The sequence below is a fragment of the Calidris pugnax genome, unplaced genomic scaffold, assembly GCF_001431845.1.
Source record: "Calidris pugnax isolate Ruff unplaced genomic scaffold, ASM143184v1 scaffold44, whole genome shotgun sequence".
Taxonomy (NCBI): Eukaryota; Metazoa; Chordata; class Aves; order Charadriiformes; family Scolopacidae; genus Calidris; species Calidris pugnax.
In genome coordinates this window covers 10717035-10743317 of record NW_015094506.1, presented here as the reverse complement: position 1 = coordinate 10743317, position 26283 = coordinate 10717035, and the positions used below count along the sequence as shown (strand labels likewise).

Genomic DNA, 26283 nt, shown 5'->3' with positions numbered 1-26283 from the left:
GCTGTTGGTAAGCAGTAGCCGATACCCAGATCAGTGGATTGTACCGGGTGGAGGAATGGAACCAGAAGAAGAGCCAGGGGGAGCAGCCGTCAGAGAGGTGTATGAAGAGGTAACAAAAAAGGCGCAAAAAAAAAAAAAAAAACCAGCTGCCGGTGCCTGTTCCACTAGAGGGTACCCTGTCCCTGCAGCGGTGCCAGGCAGGGAGCTCTGCTAAGGGAATGCTGCTCCCCAGGAAACCTGAGGGCCAGGCCTAAAAAAAAGACAAAAAAAAAAAAAAAAAATCAACCTGTTTCTACTATCTTCAGATGGGAATCATGAAGAAAGAGGGAACTCTACCTCTTTTATCGTGGATTTGACTGAGATTTCCATGGTTGTGAAATTTAAAGAATTGCAGTTCTGTGTGTTAAAATTTTGGGGTATAGTGTGGTGAGGTGAACTAACTAGCTTGCTTCCCAGCACGCTTTCATTTCATAGCTAAATTTCTGTCTGCTGTTATAAATGCTTACTGGAAGGGGAACTGTGACTTTATGCCAAATGACATATTATAGTAGTGTAGCATTTCTGTGTTTGTGCAAAAAATATTTGACTCGCACTTCTTGTAGAACAGACTGAAGGTGAACTAACCATTAATGTGTTGCTACAAAAGAAAGAGAAATAAACAACCTTTGAGTAGATTCCAAACTAAACGGATTAGAAACCGATGTATCTGAGCAGTTGAGTATTCAACAATAAAAAGGCCTTGTTAAGTACATTTAAGACTGCTTATCTATAAAAAAGCACCACAAATACAGTCTGCCTTTCTTTCTCTGCCCCTATCTCTAGGCAAAACAGAGCTTTAAGTCTTGATGAATTAATGCAGTTTCCAACTCTAGTATGGTACTTATATTTCAAATTCAAAATTCTGCTTTTTAACTTACTGTGTATTTTTCCTAGGCAAACTTAAAAATGTTAAATGTTACTTGACTGTCTAACAGCCAGGACTGTAAGCCAAATAAAATTTTAAAAAAAATCAGTCACTTGATTTAGCTAGAAATTATGCAATACAGAAGTTACCACAGATCAACTCTTAATTCTTTGTCATACCTCTTAAATAGAAGGTATAAGGTTTTGCAGAAAGTGGATGCATCCTGGCAAGGGAGTGAACTATAGGATTTCTGTTAGTCTTAAACAGTCATCTCATCCCAGTTTGACTACTCCTGTTCACAAAATATGTTAATACTGTTGCTAATTAGTATATATAATGATTTTTTAATTAGCTGTGCTATCTAGTGGTTTAGCTTGCTTACCCTTAAGACTGGTTCTGTTGGGTTATAGAAGCTTAGGAACTTGATATAGATGCAACTTGTACGAAATGCTGTTTAATGCTGCCTACTATTCGGGGTCAAAATGAGATCTTTTGTGAACTGTGATTCAGTGACCCTTCTACCCTCTTACATGGGTAACAGGCTAGTTCAGTATTCAATGCTCTTAGCAACTTTCATGCAGCAAGGTTCAAGCCATAAATAAGCCTCACTGATACAAAGTTATTCCAGATTTTGTGTCCCCTAGTTTTGCTGGGGGAGCCAAGACATACTCACATAGGTACTTGTGTATTTGTAAAAGTAAAGGAGGTAGCCACAAGGCAGTCAATTTGAAAGCAACAGATTTAGGATTCTAGGAGCGAGTCAGCAAAGATTTAGGCTTCTAGGCAGTAGTAGCACTTCTGGGGAAAGTCCTGGCACTTCCCCCTGTCACAAATTGATAGGTGGGATTAAAAAGCACAGGATCACTGCTTGTTGTGAACATTGATAGTTGTAATCACTGATCTGACCTAAGGCACAGTCCAAGATGAGAGAGAGTAAAATCTCATCTCCGTGATAAACTAGAGCTGACTAAACTGTAGTTGTTTGGTTTGTTGGGTTTTTTTTCTTTGGTGGTGAAGAATGGATCATCTTGGAGACCCTTCTGTGGTTAGTATGTCATCAAAGTTGCTGTGGGGGTTTGACCAACTACTGAAAGATGCCTGAGTGATCTACCTTCTGAGCTTGCAGGGAAGGCACTGGTCTACCTTCTGAGCTTGCAGGGAAGGCGCTGCTACACACAAAGCTCTCCGGCTGACTTCGTAGCAAAGTAGTATCGCAGTGACAGTTGTGACCTGGGGGCTGCTACACGTGGGTCTGCCCTGAGAATATTCTGAGCAACATTTATAAGTCCTGGCTTTGCTGGAGCACAGCTTGCAAATTTCTGCAGCGGTACAGTGCACGGCTATGAGCGTTGGAGAAAGTTAAACTAGGATAGCAAAGGAATTTGTATAGACTACTACTGAAGGATACATCATATAGTGTAAATTTCTCTGTTAATGTAAAAGCCCAAGAGTGCACACACTGCCCAGACACTGAACTTCTCCGGTTCATACAGATACCAGAATGTTAAATACTTCTGAATTACCTTTTTCCCTTTGGACATGCTTTCACACCAGCAGGCAAAAAAAAAAAGGCAAATCAGGAAGTGAAAAAATAGGAGTACCTGCTGTTATGATGTGAAGCAGTCCTTCCATAGTTTGGTTTTGTTCTTGCCCTTGTTCCTACTTTCCTATACATTATAGTGGTTCTGGTCAAGAATTGCAGTACCCAGCAACCCTAAACTGTTTTGAATCCTAAAGGCAAAGGTCAGCTTCCTTCACTCATACACAGAACTCTTTTTGATCCTGTTTTGTTCAAGCGCAATCACACATAGCAAGTCTTAAAACCAGCTACATGTAAACAGGGTTTAGGAAGATGCTTTGATTATCTGTCAGTGTATTTCATGTGCCTTGGTTGAACTCCAGCCGGCAGCTAGGACTACACAGCTGCCCGCTCCCTAGTTGAGATGGGGAAGAGAATCAGAGTAGTAAAAGGGAGGAAAAACTCATGGGTTGAGATAAAGAAAGCTTAATAGGTAAAGCAAAAGCTGCACACGCAAGCAAAGCAAAACAAGGAATTCATTCCCTGCTTCTCGTTGGCAGGCAGGTGTTCAGCCATCCCCAGGAAAGCAGGGCTCCATCACGGGTCACAGTTACTGAACATCTCTCCCTTCCTTCTTTCTTCCCTCAGCTTTATATGCAGAGCATGATGTCATATGGCATGGACTATCCCTTTGGTGGTCAGGGTCAGCTGTCCTGGCTGTGTCCCCTCCCAACTTATTGTGTATTCTTGTCTACTTACTGGTAGGGTGGTGTGAGGAGAAGAAAAGGCCTTGCGTGCTTAGCAACAACCGAAAACATCAGTGTGCCATCAACACTTTCTCATCCCAAATCCAAAACATAGCACTACACCAGCTGCTAGCAGGGAACTTAACTCCATCCCAGCTGAAACCATGACAGTACGTTAAGCTGCTCTGTAGCTGCTTAGAATATATGTGCTGTCATCAAAATTTCAATAAGAGGCTTTATGATAGAAAAGTCGGGTGTTGTATATCACTTGAAAAATGCCAGCATCATCAGTGTTTGTATACCACGAGAGAAACTGTTTCTAAAGATAACAAAGAGAACCCAGCAAATCTGAAGCTCCTCAGTGGTGCTAGCACAGGGGCATTTTGCTTAGTAGTTAAACCAATCTTTATTCACTCTTACTCTAGTGGCTATGCTTTTTTTTTATGATGTTCTCAAGTAAGACACAAACTGCAAGCCCCATTCAACTCTGAGCTGTGGTTGCAAATACATAAAGATGTTTTTCAAAGGCTAGGGGCTTTAATAAGCAAAAATCATTTGGTGACACTTGGTCTACAACTTCAGAGTTTCTGGGGTTTGATAGCTTGTGTATGAGCAATAAAAGCTCATACCTTAAAGGAAAATATTCTTAAGCTACAGGTTGAATCTTGTGTGCTGCCACGAGACTGCAAAGTGCCGTTTTTAAAGAAAAGCCAGAGTGGTATTCAGGGTTTTGACTTGAGCCATGGAAATTTGTTCTAACTTTTCTAGAGATGCATGTCCTTTCTATTTTTATACTAAGGTCAATGTCACCTGGCAAGCTGGTTACAGTACAGTGAACTGTTACAAGTTTTGTGAATGAATAAACTTCAAAGGAGGCACACTGTGGCACTGGTTAGAACTGTGTTTCTTCAGTATTGGGTCATGCACAAACTAAGCATTGGTTTCCATTAATTTATTAAAATGGAGAAATTGATAGTGGGAGATGCAATGGCATCTCTTAATGGTAGGAGTGCTGATAGCTCACAATATGATAGCCCACTGGCTCTAAATATCCCTCACTTTCCCACCAACAGTCATGTATATAAAATCCTTGTTTTAAAACTCGAGCAAAGACTTTTGTAATCAAATCTATATGCACTCCAGTTGTACCATAGTCTGTCTGCCTTTGTGCATGAGTCCAGACTTTTTTTTTTATCCTTAAGTTCTGTTCATGTTAGTGACGTGGGTTTTTACCCCTACTAAATATTTAGTATGAATTTCATTTAAGTGTCTCTGCCATTTCACAGGTTACAGTAATTAAGCTAACCTGTCAAGTTCCTTAGGTACAATATGTTTGTAAAAACCTGAAAGTAGAATACCGAAATAAAGTTAGACTAAAAAGCAATCCCAGAAAGGTATTAAACCTCATCTAAATGAGGAGGCACTCTGTTCATTAATTTGGAGCTTAGTCTTTTATTGGGTGGCATGAAAGGTGGAAATAAGAGCTGTTTGCACATGCAGTGTTCAAAGAGAAATATGATGCAAATAATCAGGGTGGTAAGCTGGTGATGTCCAGCCTCTTAAATGAAAGGAGCAGTGAAAATGGCAGTAATATTATCTAAGACCTCTTGCAGGAAGTAGAGGAATCTGCTCCAGTGAGTATCTAATAGTTGAAAAATGATTGGGTGTTACAGACTAGGGCTAGGTAGATACTTTAAAAAGTAAATAAATAAAACATTGTTTTAGCTGAAAGATTGTGGCATCTACAATGAAACCCTTTGGGGCATGCAAGAAAGGGCAGGAATTGCCTTGCACTGTGCCTTCAGGAGTCTGGCCATTAAAGTACTATCCGAAAGATCCCACAGATAAAAATAGCTCTTAAATCTTTCAGTTTTTAAGCAAGTTTCTGCTGTGGTAGACTGCTAGCCTAGACATTAAACTGCAGCATGACTCTTGCTCCATCTACAGGCAACAGGAGGCAGGTCTGAGAGCACAGCTGTGACTGCAGCACGGCTGGAGCTGCCAACAGCAAAGGGCCTCCAGGCCAGAAAGATTATGAGATGAAATGGCCAGTTTTTCCTCTTGGCGTTGAATTTAGAGTAATGCTAAAACACATGCATAAATTCAGATTTGAGACCTTATTGACATAGTACTCATAGGCTTCCTTAGGGAATCCTTCTGGGGAAGTGCAGCACTTAATTCAATCGCTTGTCTGCCAAAAGAAATGCTGTTTTTTCAGGCTTTTCTCCCAAAGTTTAAACTGTCTCACTTGCTTATTGTAGCCTATAGGATTTTGTTTACTTAAAGAACTGTATTTTAACAGCTATGGGCACATCATGGCCAAAGGAAGAAAGATATTTTTATTAGAGACAAAATGGTTCAAAGTCTAAGAACTTAACCAGTGTATTGGATTAGAAGTTTACAATTAGGAAAGTGGAAACTTTATTTGACTTTCTAAGGAATAAGCTGAAGCATTTCTTGGTCCCCTAGAGCTTAATTTTGACAAGTTTTGGAGGAACTACATTATGGTAAGAACCTGGAGGAAATACTTTTGTTAGCAAAAGCACTTTAAAAAAAAAAAATCACAGTCAGTTTAATGGTACTTTTTAAACTATGAGTTGATTCAATGGAATATATAGAGTCATGAGACTCTAGTTGCCACCTTTTTATACTTTTCCGCAGAGAATTCAAAAGACACTACTGTCTGCAGGAATGGTGCTACGTTTTAGAAGCACCTGTCTTTGCCTAGAGAGTAACTGGGCATCAGTGACAGTAATCACATTTACGTAGCAACATCTGGTTGCACAAAAGCTTTGTTACAAGCTTTGAGGAATTTTTACACAACGTAATAGAGTGCTTCTAATTGTTTCATTCAGAATTACTTAGCTAAGAGTATTTGTTTAAACCACTGATGTACTTGGAGGGAGAATAGAGAAGTTGTTAAGTAAATTCCACTTATACTAACATTGATAATAAAGTCACATGGTGACTGTGGGGTACTAAGAAGTTGAGAAAACTTCTCTAGAAAAGCTATTCTGCATTTGGTAAACTCACCTGGTCATGGTGGTTTTGCCATGTGTTGGATATCAGTTAATTGTCAGACTCCCACTGAGCAGTTCAGAGAAACCATCCTGTATCTCTTAATGGTGAGTTTCTTTGTCCTTAAACATAGTCCCTAGACTCATGTTTTAAAAAAAATCTTTGTAATGTAAATAGGGCTTTGGCTAGGACTTCTTAAAGATTTCTAAAATTTTGGAAGTTTTTTGGGTTGAGGGGGTGGGTGAGTTTAGGCAGAGGGGGAGTAATTTTTTCCTTCCGTCTGGTATAGTCCCCTTTTCAGCAGTTCCTTGGCACTTGGAAAAGCTTTTCTTGATGTTTGAGAAACCTGCAGAGTCTATACTGGGCTTTCTCTCATGCCGTTAGGCCGTATCTTGCCATATCTGTAAGGATATTAAAGAATCTTGTTCTTTGCTGCAACTTTAGGGAAGAAATTACAAAACTTGTGCAGCTAAAAGTGCACACTTGAACACCTGAAGTATTGAAAAAAGACTAATCCCACAAATTCATATTGTTACTTTTGATAGTATAGGATGATGGAAAATTGCTTTTTTTAGATGTTCAGTTTGACACAAAGTAGAAATCTGTAGGATATAGTGATTCCTAGCTATTGCTGCTTGAGAAGAAATGCAAACATTGGGAGCAGAAGCATAAGTTTGTAGACTTTGAGGTTCTGTTTCTCTTTTTTAAAAAAGACACCATAATGTTGAGAAAATTAGGACTGATCCATAAAACTTCTTCAGCATGTGTTTCTTTAGGCTAATGATTGCTTTTTCATTATCCGGTGTAAATCACGAGGAGTTTTCAGTGCCTGTTGTGGCATAGCTGGCTTTTTCAGACCAAAATAAGGATCTGTCGCTTTCATAATTAATGTATTGCCTAATCACTTACCCAACAGGTCAAGTAATGTATTTTTCAGCTTCATGAGCTTTAACAGATATCTCTGTCATCACAGCAGACAACCAGAAGAATATTGGATGTAGTTTGGCATTAACTTTTGGCTAGCTGTTGCTTTAGATGAGCAGAATGCTTGTTGAGTTGCAGGGGCTGTGGTCAGACTTCCTCCGTCAAAACTGCTTAATAAATAACGCCAGCCATCTGCTTTCTTTAAAAAGAAAGACACAGAAAACATCCACTTGTAAGATCTTGATTAGACTTACTGCTAAAGCCTGCCCAGTTGTCTGCCAGAGTTACTCGTTAAAATGTAATTAAGATCCATATGGTGCTTTATATAAAGACATAAGACATCAGTAACTTTCTTCGGTTAAAGCTGGAAAACAAAGACTGAAGGCTGGAAAATGTCATTTTAGCGCTAAGAAGCCCTGTTTTAAATATCGGTTATACAAGACAAAAAACATCCACCAGTAGACTACATATGCTTTTAAGTCTCAGGCGTATGGATTCAGATTTGTTTAGAATAAATGGATGATCATAAACTACATCTTTTGGAAGAGGCATTATGTATTACTTCTGGAAAAGCAAACCATAGAGTCTTAGAACATAACGACCATCTTAACTGTATTGATTAAAAAAAACTAAGAGCAGGTTGATACACATGGGGGTTGTTTTAAAAAGTTGTAGTAAAACTCTAAAGCCTTTTTCTAGAAAAAGAATTCAAAACAGTTTTGTACAGAATTGGGGATATAAATTTGATTTTAAGCTTACATGCCAAAAGCTACACTTTCATATTAAAACTAGCGTACATTAAGTCATTATGGTGCAAGATCCACCCAGTAACCTACAGTTTAATTTGGTTTGTTATTGTATTTTGAAGACTTGGACTTAAATTTCTGTGTAAAATAGCAATGGGGTTTTAATGATTCCTTCTCTAGATTTATTACAATACTGCTTTAGTTCTGTCTTGTCCTGTCTACTTCCCTGGCTAATTTCAGTATTGGATGTCATTTATCTCTGTAATAAAATACAGTACACAAAGAACACGGTAAGTAAAACAGTATTTTTTTTTCTGAAAACCTTAAAGATTTATGGATTCTTTGACCCGCTCATTAGGGCAAGCTTTTATGTTCTAATGCTAATACTTTAAAACTAGAAACTCCAGAAGCAATGCAGCACTGTCTAATTAAAACTTATGTTAAAACACTTGCTTAAATAACACTAATAAGGAGAAGTAATTCACTTATGCTGATTTAGGATTCTGACACTGACATTTCAGTTTCTTTAAATTAAAAAGCACATTAACCCTTTTTCCTGTTTGTTTTGTAGGCTGGAGTTAAGGGAAAGCTAGGAAGACTGCTTGGGATATTTGAGGTGAGCTACTTCTTTTACCTTTTAAAAACAATGGGGCTTTTTTTGTTTTTTGGTTGGTTTTTCTTGTGAGTTGATAAACTACAGAAACAGCATCTACACAACACAATCAGACTTAAGTTCTTAAGTATTACCTGCCTTTAATTTTGCAATGCTACTGGAAATGCTACGTTAGACAGGTGTTTTGCTTTAGTCATTACATGATTGTGGGAAGGTTTGAATAGGAAAATTTCCCATTAGTCCCAAATTAGTAATTGGACAACATCTAGAAGGTTTAAAAAAAAAATAAAATATTGAAATGAACATTCATAGATCTAAGATCGCTGAAATGTCACATATGCCTTTTATGGGGCGATATTTTGACTTTTCTTCTGTAATTAGATTTTGCTGAAATATCTCATTATGGCATTTATTCCCTAAAAAAGTTAATGATTTAGATGACAGATAAATCTAACCTTTAGCAATACTACGTAGTTCAAAAATTGTATTTCATAGTGTAAACATCAGACTTTGAACTACTGACAGCACAAGGATGCATACTAGATGTAGCTCTGGTTTAGTGTTGGCATTGGCAATTCTTGTCAGGTTCTAGACAGGAGTAGATTGTAGAAATGTACATGGGAGCCTTCAGATCATAATACATGCAACATTATTCTGTTGTGCTGTATGGCAGCTGGGAGTGGAAGACCCTCAGACCAGTAGTTAGGTGTGAAGCTTCACAGTTAAATTATAAAAGCAACTTTCAGAGACAGTCTATTCCTGATAGGGTTTCCCTATGTGAAATATTACTTAATACAGTGCTAAAGGTGTTCCCATTGTGAAGGATGGAAACCATAACAAAATTAGGAAAGTTCCTGTTTGTAACTAGAATCATAGAATCTTCTAGGTTGGAAGGGACCTTAAAGGTCATCTAGTCCAACCATCAACCTAACTCTGACAAAAAAAAATATATAAGAAATAGGAAATAAAAATTAGTAGCATTCTCTATACCTGTGCCCTTTTTCTGATTTGTTTTGGGTTTATGAATACACCTGGATGGTCCTACGCAGGACAGAACTTGTCTGTTTTTAACTCTGCTGGTCTGCTGGTTAGCCTGCAGAAGTATGCCATATTTGCTAGCTGAGATTAAAAAAAAGACAGGATACCTGTCATCTTGTTGCCTTAAAACTGGGGCCATAAGGGACTGTAATTATTTGGCAATTTAGCTGTATGTTCTTCTGAAGCCATCTACCACCAAGCACCTAGACCAGAGGAGATAAAATAAGTGTTGAGTGGCACTTCTCTAGGTTACTGCTAACCGACATCAAGACCCTGATTCAGTCTCACAACATGGCCCCACAAACGGTTGTTAGTACCATCGAGGGGGCCACATGGTGCAACCTGAGATTGAAGTAAACAGAAAATGGAAATTATATTGCTCCAGAGTCCTCGTGTTCTGGAACTACAGGTAGAAATGCTGGGTTTTTTTAATAAATGTATTTACTCCCTTTAACAGTGATATTGACGAACAACTGTCTTGGTGTATTTTTATTGCCTAGTAAAGCACAAAAGTTTAAAACTATACCAACAGTGCAGCGAAACAGAGATAAGTAGGAATGTTTATTGGCATAAGGATAAAACCATCTGTAAGGGGAGCTAGGGCATAACCTCTCTTGGTTCTTAATATAGTTGTAATTGTAGATGGTCCTGGGTTTTCTAGGAGCTCAGTTCTCTTCCAAGGGGGGGTATGGCTTGGTTAGTGGGGCAGCACCTTTAGGAGCGTGCTGGTGGCCTCCTGTGGAGGTAGCAGGGAGTGATGTCCACACAGACCTCACATGGACCAGCTGTGGCACATCCACCTTGCCCTGAGCAGAAAAAAAAAAAAAAAATCAACCTGTTTCTACTATCTTCAGATGGGAATCATGAAGAAAGAGGGAACTCTACCTCTTTTATCGTGGATTTGACTGAGATTTCCATGGTTGTGAAATTTAAAGAATTGCAGTTCTGTGTGTTAAAATTTTGGGGTATAGTGTGGTGAGGTGAACTAACTAGCTTGCTTCCCAGCACGCTTTCATTTCATAGCTAAATTTCTGTCTGCTGTTATAAATGCTTACTGGAAGGGGAACTGTGACTTTATGCCAAATGACATATTATAGTAGTGTAGCATTTCTGTGTTTGTGCAAAAAATATTTGACTCGCACTTCTTGTAGAACAGACTGAAGGTGAACTAACCATTAATGTGTTGCTACAAAAGAAAGAGAAATAAACAACCTTTGAGTAGATTCCAAACTAAACGGATTAGAAACCGATGTATCTGAGCAGTTGAGTATTCAACAATAAAAAGGCCTTGTTAAGTACATTTAAGACTGCTTATCTATAAAAAAGCACCACAAATACAGTCTGCCTTTCTTTCTCTGCCCCTATCTCTAGGCAAAACAGAGCTTTAAGTCTTGATGAATTAATGCAGTTTCCAACTCTAGTATGGTACTTATATTTCAAATTCAAAATTCTGCTTTTTAACTTACTGTGTATTTTTCCTAGGCAAACTTAAAAATGTTAAATGTTACTTGACTGTCTAACAGCCAGGACTGTAAGCCAAATAAAATTTTAAAAAAAATCAGTCACTTGATTTAGCTAGAAATTATGCAATACAGAAGTTACCACAGATCAACTCTTAATTCTTTGTCATACCTCTTAAATAGAAGGTATAAGGTTTTGCAGAAAGTGGATGCATCCTGGCAAGGGAGTGAACTATAGGATTTCTGTTAGTCTTAAACAGTCATCTCATCCCAGTTTGACTACTCCTGTTCACAAAATATGTTAATACTGTTGCTAATTAGTATATATAATGATTTTTTAATTAGCTGTGCTATCTAGTGGTTTAGCTTGCTTACCCTTAAGACTGGTTCTGTTGGGTTATAGAAGCTTAGGAACTTGATATAGATGCAACTTGTACGAAATGCTGTTTAATGCTGCCTACTATTCGGGGTCAAAATGAGATCTTTTGTGAACTGTGATTCAGTGACCCTTCTACCCTCTTACATGGGTAACAGGCTAGTTCAGTATTCAATGCTCTTAGCAACTTTCATGCAGCAAGGTTCAAGCCATAAATAAGCCTCACTGATACAAAGTTATTCCAGATTTTGTGTCCCCTAGTTTTGCTGGGGGAGCCAAGACATACTCACATAGGTACTTGTGTATTTGTAAAAGTAAAGGAGGTAGCCACAAGGCAGTCAATTTGAAAGCAACAGATTTAGGATTCTAGGAGCGAGTCAGCAAAGATTTAGGCTTCTAGGCAGTAGTAGCACTTCTGGGGAAAGTCCTGGCACTTCCCCCTGTCACAAATTGATAGGTGGGATTAAAAAGCACAGGATCACTGCTTGTTGTGAACATTGATAGTTGTAATCACTGATCTGACCTAAGGCACAGTCCAAGATGAGAGAGAGTAAAATCTCATCTCCGTGATAAACTAGAGCTGACTAAACTGTAGTTGTTTGGTTTGTTGGGTTTTTTTTCTTTGGTGGTGAAGAATGGATCATCTTGGAGACCCTTCTGTGGTTAGTATGTCATCAAAGTTGCTGTGGGGGTTTGACCAACTACTGAAAGATGCCTGAGTGATCTACCTTCTGAGCTTGCAGGGAAGGCACTGGTCTACCTTCTGAGCTTGCAGGGAAGGCGCTGCTACACACAAAGCTCTCCGGCTGACTTCGTAGCAAAGTAGTATCGCAGTGACAGTTGTGACCTGGGGGCTGCTACACGTGGGTCTGCCCTGAGAATATTCTGAGCAACATTTATAAGTCCTGGCTTTGCTGGAGCACAGCTTGCAAATTTCTGCAGCGGTACAGTGCACGGCTATGAGCGTTGGAGAAAGTTAAACTAGGATAGCAAAGGAATTTGTATAGACTACTACTGAAGGATACATCATATAGTGTAAATTTCTCTGTTAATGTAAAAGCCCAAGAGTGCACACACTGCCCAGACACTGAACTTCTCCGGTTCATACAGATACCAGAATGTTAAATACTTCTGAATTACCTTTTTCCCTTTGGACATGCTTTCACACCAGCAGGCAAAAAAAAAAAGGCAAATCAGGAAGTGAAAAAATAGGAGTACCTGCTGTTATGATGTGAAGCAGTCCTTCCATAGTTTGGTTTTGTTCTTGCCCTTGTTCCTACTTTCCTATACATTATAGTGGTTCTGGTCAAGAATTGCAGTACCCAGCAACCCTAAACTGTTTTGAATCCTAAAGGCAAAGGTCAGCTTCCTTCACTCATACACAGAACTCTTTTTGATCCTGTTTTGTTCAAGCGCAATCACACATAGCAAGTCTTAAAACCAGCTACATGTAAACGGGGTTTAGGAAGATGCTTTGATTATCTGTCAGTGTATTTCATGTGCCTTGGTTGAACTCCAGCCGGCAGCTAGGACTACACAGCTGCCCGCTCCCTAGTTGAGATGGGGAAGAGAATCAGAGTAGTAAAAGGGAGGAAAAACTCATGGGTTGAGATAAAGAAAGCTTAATAGGTAAAGCAAAAGCTGCACACGCAAGCAAAGCAAAACAAGGAATTCATTCCCTGCTTCTCGTTGGCAGGCAGGTGTTCAGCCATCCCCAGGAAAGCAGGGCTCCATCACGGGTCACAGTTACTGAACATCTCTCCCTTCCTTCTTTCTTCCCTCAGCTTTATATGCAGAGCATGATGTCATATGGCATGGACTATCCCTTTGGTGGTCAGGGTCAGCTGTCCTGGCTGTGTCCCCTCCCAACTTATTGTGTATTCTTGTCTACTTACTGGTAGGGTGGTGTGAGGAGAAGAAAAGGCCTTGCGTGCTTAGCAACAACCGAAAACATCAGTGTGCCATCAACACTTTCTCATCCCAAATCCAAAACATAGCACTACACCAGCTGCTAGCAGGGAACTTAACTCCATCCCAGCTGAAACCATGACAGTACGTTAAGCTGCTCTGTAGCTGCTTAGAATATATGTGCTGTCATCAAAATTTCAATAAGAGGCTTTATGATAGAAAAGTCGGGTGTTGTATATCACTTGAAAAATGCCAGCATCATCAGTGTTTGTATACCACGAGAGAAACTGTTTCTAAAGATAACAAAGAGAACCCAGCAAATCTGAAGCTCCTCAGTGGTGCTAGCACAGGGGCATTTTGCTTAGTAGTTAAACCAATCTTTATTCACTCTTACTCTAGTGGCTATGCTTTTTTTTTATGATGTTCTCAAGTAAGACACAAACTGCAAGCCCCATTCAACTCTGAGCTGTGGTTGCAAATACATAAAGATGTTTTTCAAAGGCTAGGGGCTTTAATAAGCAAAAATCATTTGGTGACACTTGGTCTACAACTTCAGAGTTTCTGGGGTTTGATAGCTTGTGTATGAGCAATAAAAGCTCATACCTTAAAGGAAAATATTCTTAAGCTACAGGTTGAATCTTGTGTGCTGCCACGAGACTGCAAAGTGCCGTTTTTAAAGAAAAGCCAGAGTGGTATTCAGGGTTTTGACTTGAGCCATGGAAATTTGTTCTAACTTTTCTAGAGATGCATGTCCTTTCTATTTTTATACTAAGGTCAATGTCACCTGGCAAGCTGGTTACAGTACAGTGAACTGTTACAAGTTTTGTGAATGAATAAACTTCAAAGGAGGCACACTGTGGCACTGGTTAGAACTGTGTTTCTTCAGTATTGGGTCATGCACAAACTAAGCATTGGTTTCCATTAATTTATTAAAATGGAGAAATTGATAGTGGGAGATGCAATGGCATCTCTTAATGGTAGGAGTGCTGATAGCTCACAATATGATAGCCCACTGGCTCTAAATATCCCTCACTTTCCCACCAACAGTCATGTATATAAAATCCTTGTTTTAAAACTCGAGCAAAGACTTTTGTAATCAAATCTATATGCACTCCAGTTGTACCATAGTCTGTCTGCCTTTGTGCATGAGTCCAGACTTTTTTTTTTATCCTTAAGTTCTGTTCATGTTAGTGACGTGGGTTTTTACCCCTACTAAATATTTAGTATGAATTTCATTTAAGTGTCTCTGCCATTTCACAGGTTACAGTAATTAAGCTAACCTGTCAAGTTCCTTAGGTACAATATGTTTGTAAAAACCTGAAAGTAGAATACCGAAATAAAGTTAGACTAAAAAGCAATCCCAGAAAGGTATTAAACCTCATCTAAATGAGGAGGCACTCTGTTCATTAATTTGGAGCTTAGTCTTTTATTGGGTGGCATGAAAGGTGGAAATAAGAGCTGTTTGCACATGCAGTGTTCAAAGAGAAATATGATGCAAATAATCAGGGTGGTAAGCTGGTGATGTCCAGCCTCTTAAATGAAAGGAGCAGTGAAAATGGCAGTAATATTATCTAAGACCTCTTGCAGGAAGTAGAGGAATCTGCTCCAGTGAGTATCTAATAGTTGAAAAATGATTGGGTGTTACAGACTAGGGCTAGGTAGATACTTTAAAAAGTAAATAAATAAAACATTGTTTTAGCTGAAAGATTGTGGCATCTACAATGAAACCCTTTGGGGCATGCAAGAAAGGGCAGGAATTGCCTTGCACTGTGCCTTCAGGAGTCTGGCCATTAAAGTACTATCCGAAAGATCCCACAGATAAAAATAGCTCTTAAATCTTTCAGTTTTTAAGCAAGTTTCTGCTGTGGTAGACTGCTAGCCTAGACATTAAACTGCAGCATGACTCTTGCTCCATCTACAGGCAACAGGAGGCAGGTCTGAGAGCACAGCTGTGACTGCAGCACGGCTGGAGCTGCCAACAGCAAAGGGCCTCCAGGCCAGAAAGATTATGAGATGAAATGGCCAGTTTTTCCTCTTGGCGTTGAATTTAGAGTAATGCTAAAACACATGCATAAATTCAGATTTGAGACCTTATTGACATAGTACTCATAGGCTTCCTTAGGGAATCCTTCTGGGGAAGTGCAGCACTTAATTCAATCGCTTGTCTGCCAAAAGAAATGCTGTTTTTTCAGGCTTTTCTCCCAAAGTTTAAACTGTCTCACTTGCTTATTGTAGCCTATAGGATTTTGTTTACTTAAAGAACTGTATTTTAACAGCTATGGGCACATCATGGCCAAAGGAAGAAAGATATTTTTATTAGAGACAAAATGGTTCAAAGTCTAAGAACTTAACCAGTGTATTGGATTAGAAGTTTACAATTAGGAAAGTGGAAACTTTATTTGACTTTCTAAGGAATAAGCTGAAGCATTTCTTGGTCCCCTAGAGCTTAATTTTGACAAGTTTTGGAGGAACTACATTATGGTAAGAACCTGGAGGAAATACTTTTGTTAGCAAAAGCACTTTAAAAAAAAAAAATCACAGTCAGTTTAATGGTACTTTTTAAACTATGAGTTGATTCAATGGAATATATAGAGTCATGAGACTCTAGTTGCCACCTTTTTATACTTTTCCGCAGAGAATTCAAAAGACACTACTGTCTGCAGGAATGGTGCTACGTTTTAGAAGCACCTGTCTTTGCCTAGAGAGTAACTGGGCATCAGTGACAGTAATCACATTTACGTAGCAACATCTGGTTGCACAAAAGCTTTGTTACAAGCTTTGAGGAATTTTTACACAACGTAATAGAGTGCTTCTAATTGTTTCATTCAGAATTACTTAGCTAAGAGTATTTGTTTAAACCACTGATGTACTTGGAGGGAGAATAGAGAAGTTGTTAAGTAAATTCCACTTATACTAACATTGATAATAAAGTCACATGGTGACTGTGGGGTACTAAGAAGTTGAGAAAACTTCTCTAGAAAAGCTATTCTGCATTTGGTAAACTCACCTGGTCATGGTGGTTTTGCCATGTGTTGGATATCAGTTAATTGTCAGACTCCCACTGAGCAGTTCAGAGAAACCATCCTGTATCTCTTAATGGTGAGTTTCTTTGTCCTTAAACATAGTCCCTAGACTCATGTTTTAAAAAAAATCTTTGTAATGTAAATAGGGCTTTGGCTAGGACTTCTTAAAGATTTCTAAAATTTTGGAAGTTTTTTGGGTTGAGGGGGTGGGTGAGTTTAGGCAGAGGGGGAGTAATTTTTTCCTTCCGTCTGGTATAGTCCCCTTTTCAGCAGTTCCTTGGCACTTGGAAAAGCTTTTCTTGATGTTTGAGAAACCTGCAGAGTCTATACTGGGCTTTCTCTCATGCCGTTAGGCTGTATCTTGCCATATCTGTAAGGATATTAAAGAATCTTGTTCTTTGCTGCAACTTTAGGGAAGAAATTACAAAACTTGTGCAGCTAAAAGTGCACACTTGAACACCTGAAGTATTGAAAAAAGACTAATCCCACAAATTCATATTGTTACTTTTGATAGTATAGGATGATGGAAAATTGCTTTTTTTAGATGTTCAGTTTGACACAAAGTAGAAATCTGTAGGATATAGTGATTCCTAGCTATTGCTGCTTGAGAAGAAATGCAAACATTGGGAGCAGAAGCATAAGTTTGTAGACTTTGAGGTTCTGTTTCTCTTTTTTAAAAAAGACACCATAATGTTGAGAAAATTAGGACTGATCCATAAAACTTCTTCAGCATGTGTTTCTTTAGGCTAATGATTGCTTTTTCATTATCCGGTGTAAATCACGAGGAGTTTTCAGTGCCTGTTGTGGCATAGCTGGCTTTTTCAGACCAAAATAAGGATCTGTCGCTTTCATAATTAATGTATTGCCTAATCACTTACCCAACAGGTCAAGTAATGTATTTTTCAGCTTCATGAGCTTTAACAGATATCTCTGTCATCACAGCAGACAACCAGAAGAATATTGGATGTAGTTTGGCATTAACTTTTGGCTAGCTGTTGCTTTAGATGAGCAGAATGCTTGTTGAGTTGCAGGGGCTGTGGTCAGACTTCCTCCGTCAAAACTGCTTAATAAATAACACCAGCCATCTGCTTTCTTTAAAAAGAAAGACACAGAAAACATCCACTTGTAAGATCTTGATTAGACTTACTGCTAAAGCCTGCCCAGTTGTCTGCCAGAGTTACTCGTTAAAATGTAATTAAGATCCATATGGTGCTTTATATAAAGACATAAGACATCAGTAACTTTCTTCGGTTAAAGCTGGAAAACAAAGACTGAAGGCTGGAAAATGTCATTTTAGCGCTAAGAAGCCCTGTTTTAAATATCGGTTATACAAGACAAAAAACATCCACCAGTAGACTACATATGCTTTTAAGTCTCAGGCGTATGGATTCAGATTTGTTTAGAATAAATGGATGATCATAAACTACATCTTTTGGAAGAGGCATTATGTATTACTTCTGGAAAAGCAAACCATAGAGTCTTAGAACATAACGACCATCTTAACTGTATTGATTAAAAAAAACTAAGAGCAGGTTGATACACATGGGGGTTGTTTTAAAAAGTTGTAGTAAAACTCTAAAGCCTTTTTCTAGAAAAAGAATTCAAAACAGTTTTGTACAGAATTGGGGATATAAATTTGATTTTAAGCTTACATGCCAAAAGCTACACTTTCATATTAAAACTAGCGTACATTAAGTCATTATGGTGCAAGATCCACCCAGTAACCTACAGTTTAATTTGGTTTGTTATTGTATTTTGAAGACTTGGACTTAAATTTCTGTGTAAAATAGCAATGGGGTTTTAATGATTCCTTCTCTAGATTTATTACAATACTGCTTTAGTTCTGTCTTGTCCTGTCTACTTCCCTGGCTAATTTCAGTATTGGATGTCATTTATCTCTGTAATAAAATACAGTACACAAAGAACACGGTAAGTAAAACAGTATTTTTTTTTCTGAAAACCTTAAAGATTTATGGATTCTTTGACCCGCTCATTAGGGCAAGCTTTTATGTTCTAATGCTAATACTTTAAAACTAGAAACTCCAGAAGCAATGCAGCACTGTCTAATTAAAACTTATGTTAAAACACTTGCTTAAATAACACTAATAAGGAGAAGTAATTCACTTATGCTGATTTAGGATTCTGACACTGACATTTCAGTTTCTTTAAATTAAAAAGCACATTAACCCTTTTTCCTGTTTGTTTTGTAGGCTGGAGTTAAGGGAAAGCTAGGAAGACTGCTTGGGATATTTGAGGTGAGCTACTTCTTTTACCTTTTAAAAACAATGGGGCTTTTTTTGTTTTTTGGTTGGTTTTTCTTGTGAGTTGATAAACTACAGAAACAGCATCTACACAACACAATCAGACTTAAGTTCTTAAGTATTACCTGCCTTTAATTTTGCAATGCTACTGGAAATGCTACGTTAGACAGGTGTTTTGCTTTAGTCATTACATGATTGTGGGAAGGTTTGAATAGGAAAATTTCCCATTAGTCCCAAATTAGTAATTGGACAACATCTAGAAGGTTTAAAAAAAAAATAAAATATTGAAATGAACATTCATAGATCTAAGATCGCTGAAATGTCACATATGCCTTTTATGGGGCGATATTTTGACTTTTCTTCTGTAATTAGATTTTGCTGAAATATCTCATTATGGCATTTATTCCCTAAAAAAGTTAATGATTTAGATGACAGATAAATCTAACCTTTAGCAATACTACGTAGTTCAAAAATTGTATTTCATAGTGTAAACATCAGACTTTGAACTACTGACAGCACAAGGATGCATACTAGATGTAGCTCTGGTTTAGTGTTGGCATTGGCAATTCTTGTCAGGTTCTAGACAGGAGTAGATTGTAGAAATGTACATGGGAGCCTTCAGATCATAATACATGCAACATTATTCTGTTGTGCTGTATGGCAGCTGGGAGTGGAAGACCCTCAGACCAGTAGTTAGGTGTGAAGCTTCACAGTTAAATTATAAAAGCAACTTTCAGAGACAGTCTATTCCTGATAGGGTTTCCCTATGTGAAATATTACTTAATACAGTGCTAAAGGTGTTCCCATTGTGAAGGATGGAAACCATAACAAAATTAGGAAAGTTCCTGTTTGTAACTAGAATCATAGAATCTTCTAGGTTGGAAGGGACCTTAAAGGTCATCTAGTCCAACCATCAACCTAACTCTGACAAAAAAAAATATATAAGAAATAGGAAATAAAAATTAGTAGCATTCTCTATACCTGTGCCCTTTTTCTGATTTGTTTTGGGTTTATGAATACACCTGGATGGTCCTACGCAGGACAGAACTTGTCTGTTTTTAACTCTGCTGGTCTGCTGGTTAGCCTGCAGAAGTATGCCATATTTGCTAGCTGAGATTAAAAAAAAGACAGGATACCTGTCATCTTGTTGCCTTAAAACTGGGGCCATAAGGGACTGTAATTATTTGGCAATTTAGCTGTATGTTCTTCTGAAGCCATCTACCACCAAGCACCTAGACCAGAGGAGATAAAATAAGTGTTGAGTGGCACTTCTCTAGGTTACTGCTAACCGACATCAAGACCCTGATTCAGTCTCACAACATGGCCCCACAAACGGTTGTTAGTACCATCGAGGGGGCCACATGGTGCAACCTGAGATTGAAGTAAACAGAAAATGGAAATTATATTGCTCCAGAGTCCTCGTGTTCTGGAACTACAGGTAGAAATGCTGGGTTTTTTTAATAAATGTATTTACTCCCTTTAACAGTGATATTGACGAACAACTGTCTTGGTGTATTTTTATTGCCTAGTAAAGCACAAAAGTTTAAAACTATACCAACAGTGCAGCGAAACAGAGATAAGTAGGAATGTTTATTGGCATAAGGATAAAACCATCTGTAAGGGGAGCTAGGGCATAACCTCTCTTGGTTCTTAATATAGTTGTAATTGTAGATGGTCCTGGGTTTTCTAGGAGCTCAGTTCTCTTCCAAGGGGGGGTATGGCTTGGTTAGTGGGGCAGCACCTTTAGGAGCGTGCTGGTGGCCTCCTGTGGAGGTAGCAGGGAGTGATGTCCACACAGACCTCACATGGACCAGCTGTGGCACATCCACCTTGCCCTGAGCAGACCTGATACACATGATACAGTGGTTCCATCTTGCAAAGCTTTTTTTTTTTAATAACTTTTCATGTGGGAACATGAGTTGCGGAAAGAGTTTTAACAAATGCCCTCTCCTGTGGTAACTTACAACATACATAAAAGATAAGTAATGAGCAGTACTAGTAGACAACTGCTAATATTAAACTGGGTGACCATGAACGTAGTTTGGTCCCAACCTCACAACGTTCACATTCCATGTGTTCTTTGATATTTTTTTTTAACCTAGTAAAATAGAATAGCTGTTCTTTCAAACAAAACTTCAGTTTTCCCATCCTTTTGGGCCTTCTCAGTACAGATATTTATTTAATGAAAATCAAAGCCAGGTTTAGCCGTCAAGTGCCCTTCAGAGTTAAGTAATTTTTAATCTTATAGTTGTGATAAGTCTAATTTTTTTTTGCTGAGAATTAAAATGTCTACTTCTATTATTCAAGCAGAACCAGGATCGGAAGCATAGGACATATGTTTATGTTCTTACGGTGACGGAAATACTGGAAGACTGGGAGGATTCAGTTAATATAGGTAAACCTATTCTCTGTCTTCATGTGCTATCTTAAAATGTATTAAGCAAACTTCTTTCCTTTTCTGAAGCAGTTCATATAACTCTAGGGAAAATACTAATTCTGTTCTATAAACTGAAATTACTGGAAATAGTGATGCTGTTTTTTGACGCTTTTCTACACATTTAACTAGGGTTGCTTCCAACATACTGTGTTACTCTTACATTAATTAGGTTATCCTAAGTATTAAGATGGAATAAACTTCATTATTAGTTGCTGTTACAGCTCTTAATTTTGTTTTTAGGCCAAATACTGTACTCATTAATTATTATTTCCTTCAAAAGTAGAATGTTCTGCTGTCTGATACTCTGGGGTGTTTTGAATGTGTCTTTGTTAGGTGGTGGTTGTTTTTTTTTTCCCAAAGTTTTGAAAGTTTCCCCTGATTTTCCTGGGCTGGGGGGTGGGGGGATGACACGAGTATTTACTTTCACCTTAGCTTTATTTTTCAGTAGGGACAGTGCTGGCCTTAAGAGGTTCCTGTATATACATCTGTGTCGCACAGCTATCGATGTCATGCAGCCTAGTTAGGCTAACATACTTTATGATGTTGTATGGATCTTCCCCTTTGAATTTAATTAAGTAAACATATCAGCTGGTATTTGTCCAGCTGAAAGCTGAGTTAACTAAGAATTGGTATAAGAAATGACATCCTACTTTGATCACGCTTTGCCGTTTTCAGGAGGTGGTGCTTTAGGAGTGTTAACATTCACAAACTTAGCACTATTAATCTCTCAACAAATAGCATGTAATTATAAAGGGTTTTTTCAAAACTGCTCAATTTTTCAGGTGGAAAGAGAATGTTTTGTTTCTGATGCTATCAAGTTGTGGGGAGTGCAGCCTCTTAATTGCACCCACTTTTAACAATACTATCATTGACCTTGTCTGTAACTTTTTTCAGACGCCTCTAATTCTAAAGATCTTGCTTTTATAAGAAGGATGATCTTAGGACTATCTTACTAAGACAAGTCTTGGAACTTAAAAATATCTTTGGTATAATGTATATTATTTTTGAAAACTTAAGGCTAACCTGAGTAACTCCATACATGGATATGTTTTGAGATTGGAACGTTGCTTTCTAAATCAGACCAAGCCATTGCATGGATGTTTATTCTTTAGATTTGTTTTGTGCTAGGCATGACAATGTGGGACGGCAGCATTAAGCCATTTAAATGATAATATCCTTTTCTGTAAGGACTAGGTGTGGCTTTTGGAACGTATGAACAGTTGTGTGATCTTTTGCCCAGTATCTGCTTCAAGAGAGTTATCTGAAAGGCTTTATTATGAATCTATTTCAGTAAACTTGAGCCTCTTCAGAGGCTCTCCTGCCTTCACCAGTTCTTTCACTGTCTTTCACCCTGTATCTTTTGCCTGACATCCTGAACTTCTAAAGTAAAAGAAATGAGAAAATTACAAATTTGTAACTCTCTTTTTCTTTGTGGATTATACTCATTCAGGAAGGAAAAGAGAATGGTTTAAAGTAGAAGATGCAATCAAGGTCCTTCAGTGTCACAAGCCTGTTCATGCAGAGTACTTGGAAAAACTGAAACTGAGCTGTTCACCCACAAATGGAAACTCTGTGGTTCCCCCTCTACCAGATAATAACTCCTTATACGTCACTTCTGCACAGACTTCTGGGTTGCCCTCTACTGTGAGATAAACATTTGGATTACCTTCTTATTCATGTCATCACAAGGGGAGACATCTGTGATCACATGTAGGCATCTGTATAACTGTCAATTCTAAGTGAAATATGTGAATGTGTCATAATGTCAAATTTATTTTAACATGTTTTTCCTTTTTAACAATGTAAAATAGTATTTCAGCAAACCAAAGCCATATATGGATTTTTTTAAGATGCCTTAATAGGCCATTTTTTTTTAAAAAAAAAAAAAAGGAAACTTGAGTATATAATTTCCATATCTGCTAAAATAAAATATGCATCTCAGTGGTGTTAAGCTTATTTAAGACTTGTCAGTTTAAGTCAGTAGTTCCGCAAGAGTACTTGCTTAGAAAAAAGCTTGAGCAGATAGTCTTCTACTAAACTCTTATTTGGTATCTGTGGATGAAGCGCTAAGATCTTAAGGTGGCACTGTTGGGGTGAGTGGGCGTGCTGAAGGCAGAGATGCCCAAGTGTGACTCCAGTAAAGCACTAAACCACAGTCAGCCTGTGGAGAGCAGAAGGTGCCGACACTAAGCACTGCTTGCCTCAGTTATCCAAAAGTTTGCCTTGCCCTATGCAATCTTCACGTAATTTCTAACTGCAGCAAGAACACCTTCTGTCTTGCAACTACCAAACCTGCCCACTCTACTTCTGTTTCGTTACTTGGCCAGCTGAAGAAAGACTTCTGTGAAACACATTGTAGATCCCTTTTCCTCCACCTTTTTTTTTTTTTCTTGTAGCATTTTGATACGTTTTGTTCACGGTGTAATTACATTGTAGGTTCCAAAAACATCTAATCCTCAATGAGAAGCAGCTTTACTCTGCAGTCTGTTGTAATTTAAAAATGTGTAGAGGAAAGCAAGACTTACCCAGGGGACACCCTTACATTAGTGGTGTCTATTAGCAAGCATGGGTTGAGGTGTCTTGCCCAGCAGGACCTAGTGGTGGTACCTCCTGGGCTTGGAGATAGGTGGGTTGATACTTACTTAGACTAATGGAGAAATAATGTTGTCTTCAGAAGGTGTTAAGTCAATTCTTAAGTACTTAAGTTCTACAGTTTTAACACCAGTTGCTTTAGCTTCTTGAATTAAAAGCTGTCCTCTTGATAAAACTTAGTTGGAATAAACGAGGTACAGCTGACACCTTCCCTGTTCTTATTTTCTCCTCTTTTCAGCCAAAAAGATGAAAACTAAATCCACTGTTGGTCTTAATGTTTTTACCATGGGATTACTCTCTCCTGTGTATGTGTGTGTGTATGGTTTCTTCTACAAGAACACAATCTAATTCATATGAACATCCTAATTCTGAATTTTTTCTAGGATCTAAACCCAACTGTACCTCCTCTATAGCCAGCCAAACCAGAGGTTGAGGTAGACCATTACCTCACATGTGAAGTTTATTCTGGGTAAAGCTCATTCTCTTACACCTTTGAACCTTTGTAAATAGTCCAACTAGTAAATAGTGAGTGTAAAATGGAAAATAAATGTAATTTAAACCTTTTGTTACTCAATACGCAAATGGTTAACTTCTACTTTTTTAACACAAATTGTGTAAAATGCTGCTATAAATTAAACTTTTTTGTGCTGTTACACTTTTTTAGGAGAAACAAAAATGTTGTTGCCACAAGTTACTCCTTAGAAAACCAATCTTGTGCCATATGTAAATGCATTGAAACTAAAGAGACAGATGATCTGATCTGGTAACACTGCTCTCTTTGAAGAGGCAAAAATACTACTGAGAAGAGGCGTGAGCCACAAAGCTGAAGACTTCTGCAATGTTGGGTAGGGTGCCGCTCTTCCATCCCTGCCTCTCCTCTTCCAGGTCACTTCCAGAACTGGAAAGACACAGGGGCACCTAAAGGTGGAAGTATTGCCAACAGCTTGTCATCCTTCCAGTCATGAGGAACTGGGGAAGGAGTGTAGGTATTTCAGTGGTGTGCACATGTGTGTCTGCATGTACTTTACACTGAACCCCATCTAGACGGGGACACCACTTGCTCAGCTCACTTCTTTAAACTGAATGGTCTATCAAAAGCACTGTTTTGGCCAGGCAAACCAGAAGAAGGTGGAGCTGAGCACATATGAAGAATGTCTGATCTTCGTTAAAATCACCCCCCCCAGCCTGTAAGGGTACTTCTGGCTTGACAGCTGCCTTTAAAGGACTGAGTAACTTGGCTCCCTTTTTTGATCACTTTGATGCTCGCTTTTTGTTCAGTAGTCATTTTAACACTTTAAATTGAGCAAACTTGTACAGGCTTTCTTGTAACAAGATTAAATAGAATCTGTGAAAGCTAAAACAAGAATCCAGAGTTTGAGTTCTTATTCATAAAAAAAGCTTCTGTCTCAGTTTCAGATTCTTGGAATGAAACCAATCCAAGCTTGTATGAGATTTAGTGGTAATGCATGATCTTATTTTGTAACTCTTGAATTATGTATTTGATAATAATGTAAAAATGTACAGTATTGCTGTTGCTAACAAACTCAGAGTTGATTGCCTATAAATATTTTGGTTATTTTTTGGTCACACACATTTGAGCTGTTCAGTAGTGCCAGACAGGATTTTTTTTTTTTTTTTTTAAACAGCATTTCTTGTATAAATCTCTTCAGTCTCTATGCAACCTTCAGAACGGAGCTCTTTTGCTTAATTTGACTTCGACTCCCTTTCAAAGAGAAATGTTCAGTGAATTGTAAAGGTAAATTGAGAATACTTCAGTTACACCACAGGGAACAACTAGTGAGAGCCAGCGGTACGGCTTCAGTCCTAACGAAGTCTGACACTAAAGGATCTGTGTAAAGTGGTTTTGTTTTGTTTTTTTTTTCAATTTAAATGTAGAAGCATTTTGGTTTTACGTGCATCTCTACTTAGATAGGCCAAACCAGATTTGGGATTTTTCTCATGCCATAAATTCTGTACTAAACATCCAGATTTGGTTCTCTGGAGGAGAAAGGGCAGAAGGTTGTCACCTGCAATTTTCAAAAAGTCTGGTTTGTACTGCTGCTTTTCCTGGCTGTTAGGTTTTAAGATTATCACAAATTAGATTATGATGGTATCAAATAGAAATAGCCTTAAAATGATATGGAGCCAGAATTAAGCAAAATAGGATGTAATTTTAAAGACCTCAAGAAATACTGAGGTACTGCAGAGAGGCTGTTAAAGTGAAAAATCTTATTTTGGTGCTTACTGCACCCCTGACTTAGCCTGGCATTGGCTTGTTAACAATGTGCTATGAAAAAAAGCAACAAAACCTGAGAGGCAAACACTTGGTTTATTTACCAACATGGTTTGTGAAGTGAAAACTGAAGGGAAGGGGTTGGGGGTGGGGAGGGAAAATTAAGTTGTAAACATTTTGACCTGCTTGCATGGATTTTCTTTAAAAGATTGATGTAAGAATTTTGACTTTTTATATTTGAAAAATACCAGAATAAAATCTAAATTAGTCCTGTGGATGATGTAGTCATTCCCTTTCAAATACTGCGAAAGAAGCGTTTGTTCAGGAATCTTCCATCTCATCTAAAATACAGTTAGTTTCATCTAGTGTTTCTTATTTCTTGCCTCATCCTTGCACTCTAGCTTCATTTTGCCCAGTGGAAGAGGCCTGTCCTAGCTCTCCATGCAGCTTCCCATCCAGCTTCACCCACACCAATGAGATTTCTA

The 26283-nt window shown here is 38.2% G+C and overlaps 1 protein-coding gene across 2 annotated transcripts; it reads left to right on the top strand.

The window, feature by feature from the left end:
- NUDT4 (nudix hydrolase 4) lies at nucleotides 1-25130 on the top strand. 2 transcript variants are annotated; one of them, XM_014963973.1, is made up of 4 exons: nucleotides 1-109; nucleotides 8429-8473; nucleotides 20847-20931; nucleotides 22424-25130. In XM_014963973.1, exons 1-4 carry the CDS (start codon nucleotides 56-58, stop codon nucleotides 22624-22626), a joined length of 387 nt encoding a protein of 128 aa, XP_014819459.1. In that variant the 5' UTR covers nucleotides 1-55; the 3' UTR covers nucleotides 22627-25130. The 2 variants fall into 2 exon arrangements, with proteins under 2 accessions (XP_014819459.1, XP_014819458.1); XM_014963972.1 differs by having other exon boundaries at nucleotides 20844-20931.
- Nucleotides 25131-26283: the final 1153 nt, after the last annotated feature.